Raw genomic sequence first — 3,141 nt, 5'->3', positions numbered from 1 at the left:
TCTGATTCCACTAGGAAGGTTGTGATAAAGAATCACATGATATACATAATCACATAATGATGATATAATGATATGTTGATATAATGATAAATAATGATAATAAAAAGTCATCATAAAACCATGTAAATTACAGTTTCAAATTCTTGCAATCATGCAAGATTTACCTCAGCAGTAAATAGGTCTACAGGTTGTCGAGGAAGTCTTCTCCAAAATTGATCATCTGTCTCAGTGCAACCAATATCAGCACATCAATGTCATCATTCGTCTCGATTTCTGAGTTGTAGTTCTTCACAAGAAAGATGCAGTTCACTGGAATGCCCAGTGTCTCGCTGAATTTCTCAACCTAAGTTTTAAAGTAACAGCATTTCCATTGATCAATAATTGCAAAGTGGTGACCAAAGGAGATTCTTGTTTCCTCTTAACTACAATCCCCAAACCACCAACAGAAACTTACCTGTTCCTTCAGGTAGTCGCTCTTGTAGACATTGTTTATATTTTTTTTTGCCTCAGGACAGGCCAGATCAACCTTAGTGAGGACAGCCAGATGGGGAATCTCTGCCGATACAGAAACCTAATCAGTATTTCAATCATTTATTTTGCTGGTATTTTAATTTTTTTTTCAAAATATTTTTTAATAGTCCATGCATAGTAATAACAACTGATGCCTGCTCTTACTCATTTTACTGGCTGCTAGTCTGATGTCTCTCATCTTCTTTATAACTTCATCAGTTAATAAAGACACCTTGTCAGCAGGACAGACAGAAACCAGAACATGAACTCTATCATCCAAGGTGGGAGATGAGTTGTAGTGCTGATCACTCTTCGTCAATTGGTTTTTAGGGTTGAACTAGAAAACAATAAAATAAAATAATGCTTTTTTATGAACAATGTAATGCATTTTTAAGTGAAAATGTGTGTGTGCAAAATAGTAAAAACAGTTTGGAGCAGTTTTTCTCTAAGTTATGCTATATAGGATACACATTCCTGCCAATGATTTGAGCTTATTCCACAGGTCTATTAGGTGGTGGTAATGCACCAGAAATACAGCAATGCAAAGTCAGGAAAGATGGGGACTGCTAGCTGCAGTAATAAACATGGATGCTTAGTATTTTCAAGAAAACTCCACAGAGCCACTTTAATTATCTCAGCGTTTAAAGGATCGTACCTGGTAACCCTCTTTCACATGTCCCTTCAGGGCGAGTTTGATGTCTTCCACATGAATTCCGTTGTCATTGGGTTTCTCAAGGCCCATGGTGTCATTGAAAATGAAAGAATAAAAGTTCCCTGACTCTTTTTTGATTTTGTAGGTTGTGTACTGTAAAGGAGAAAGTACAGTTATTTGCATCATGTTAGCTAATTCCACCAACACAAATATCTACTATTTTGCTATCTGTGTTATTCAGCTTTGAGATGTTAGTATGCAGAGATAAACCTGGAAGCTATGAAATGATACAAATCAATGGAACACACTTCCAACAGAGATTATATTTATTTATAGAAGCTGAGACAGTGTCATGCACTGTCAGTAATTCTGGCAAATGTCCACTCCCTTGTCATCAAGATTATTGAACTGCTGCTTCTAAACAGGACATTCGAAATTCTCCGGGTTTGGTGGTCCAAACACCCAGCTCAGCATTGAATGGTTCTCTATAAATACAAATTTATGTACACTGAAAAATGGTGAACAAATCTCCACAGTCCCTAGAATACATTACACCCATATATATATACATCTATAAGTTTGACTTGGGTGGAGGAACTTTGTGGCTGTTGGCACGTGGTCTTGCCCTTTGTTATTATATTATATATATACATTACATATTATAATATGTTATTATTATTTATTGTGATCACCATTCACTTAATGAGCCTGCTTTCCACTGTGTTGTTTTTGTCTTTTTCTCGCTGAATGTGGTCAGTTGTCAGATGCTTGATGCTAATTTACCCACTTCAATTAAGTTTATGATATATTTTTAATCCATATGAAATTCTTAAAAATGTATGAAACTTTTTGTTTAAAATCACCACAGACAACAGTTATTCCTACTTCTTCTGTAAAGCTCCTCCCAGAAGTGGCATCTGTCAAAGCTCGGCCAGTAACTCTTCCTTTTAAAACACTTTCAACAGAGTTGATGAAACTGGACTTTCCGGCTCCGGTTTCTCCATGAATCAGAATTCTGAGATGTTTGACATCCTTGTTTCGTGGTTGGTAAGATTTCACAAATTCAAGATTTTCCTCGTTGTTCCTGTGAAGAAAAAAAAACATTAATAAAATACTGCATTATTTTGATGTTTGAATGCACAATAGGCATATTGATTTTGTTGAGAGCAGACACGGGTAGCCTTGAGTTTCTAGAGTTACGTGTTTTTAAGGACATGTTATAAAATGTATATGTCATATTTCTTAAAAGGAGTTTGGTACAGAAGCTTTTAGTTTAGACCAAAAATATTTATGATTTTTTAATATTTTGTCATCATCACAGAAACACTAGTTAACTGTGAATGTATGAGAATCATTATCAGAAATACTTTAATAATCCCCGTGGGGAAATTACTTATGATAAGGTTGTCTGATGTTGACTTCTACTAATTTGTTAAATGGTTTAATAATGTTTACTGATTACTGATGCTGGCAGATGAGGCTAATTGTACTCAGTTTTTAATGGCAGTATTCTGTAAATGGTTGCTCTTCATGTGCTTGTTATTAATGGATTAATTAATGACTCCTGATGAATCATAGTTTGGAGACCTGGGATATCTTTTAGTCTGTGACACCCTGTTGCTGATCCGTCATGTAGTGTGGAAACCACAAAGACTTCTGATTACAAGACAGAAAGTGGTGTAGTGTGAACAGTACAGCAAGCTGACGACTTTGAAAGTTATGCAGTGTGACCAGAGCATAATGTTTTAAGGATCAGAAACACACACCAAAGGCACAATGGCACCACACTGACTTTATGTTTACTTATACTCACTCTGGCATCGTCCTCCATGGCTTACTAAAGAACCCTGAGAGGCAAATGACATATGTTGACATACAGAAAGACAAATTTGTATTTTAACTTCACCAACATCATGCATCATTTTCTGTAAATGTTATCATTATCAAATTTTACTATATTTAGAACATCTGCATGGTGA

General features: G+C 35.5%; 1 protein-coding gene across 1 annotated transcript; it reads right to left on the bottom strand.

Annotated features, from left to right (window-relative positions):
* Positions 1-83: 83 nt before the first annotated feature.
* Positions 84-3,009, bottom strand: LOC118323414 (interferon-induced protein 44-like; the record flags this gene model as incomplete). Its single annotated transcript, XM_035655377.1, is given in 6 exon segments — positions 84-343; positions 455-555; positions 676-847; positions 1,166-1,315; positions 2,048-2,246; positions 2,976-3,009. Coding segments are annotated over 6 exon segments (818 nt in total), but the record flags the coding sequence as incomplete, so codon positions are not given.
* Positions 3,010-3,141: the final 132 nt, after the last annotated feature.

This window comes from Morone saxatilis, unplaced genomic scaffold (assembly GCF_004916995.1).
Source record: "Morone saxatilis isolate NCDOM2014 unplaced genomic scaffold, NCSU_SB_2.0 Contig14, whole genome shotgun sequence".
NCBI classification, from domain to species: Eukaryota; Metazoa; Chordata; class Actinopteri; family Moronidae; genus Morone; species Morone saxatilis.
Note: the sequence above shows the minus strand (reverse complement) of the source record. Positions and strands in the feature narration are given on the sequence as shown.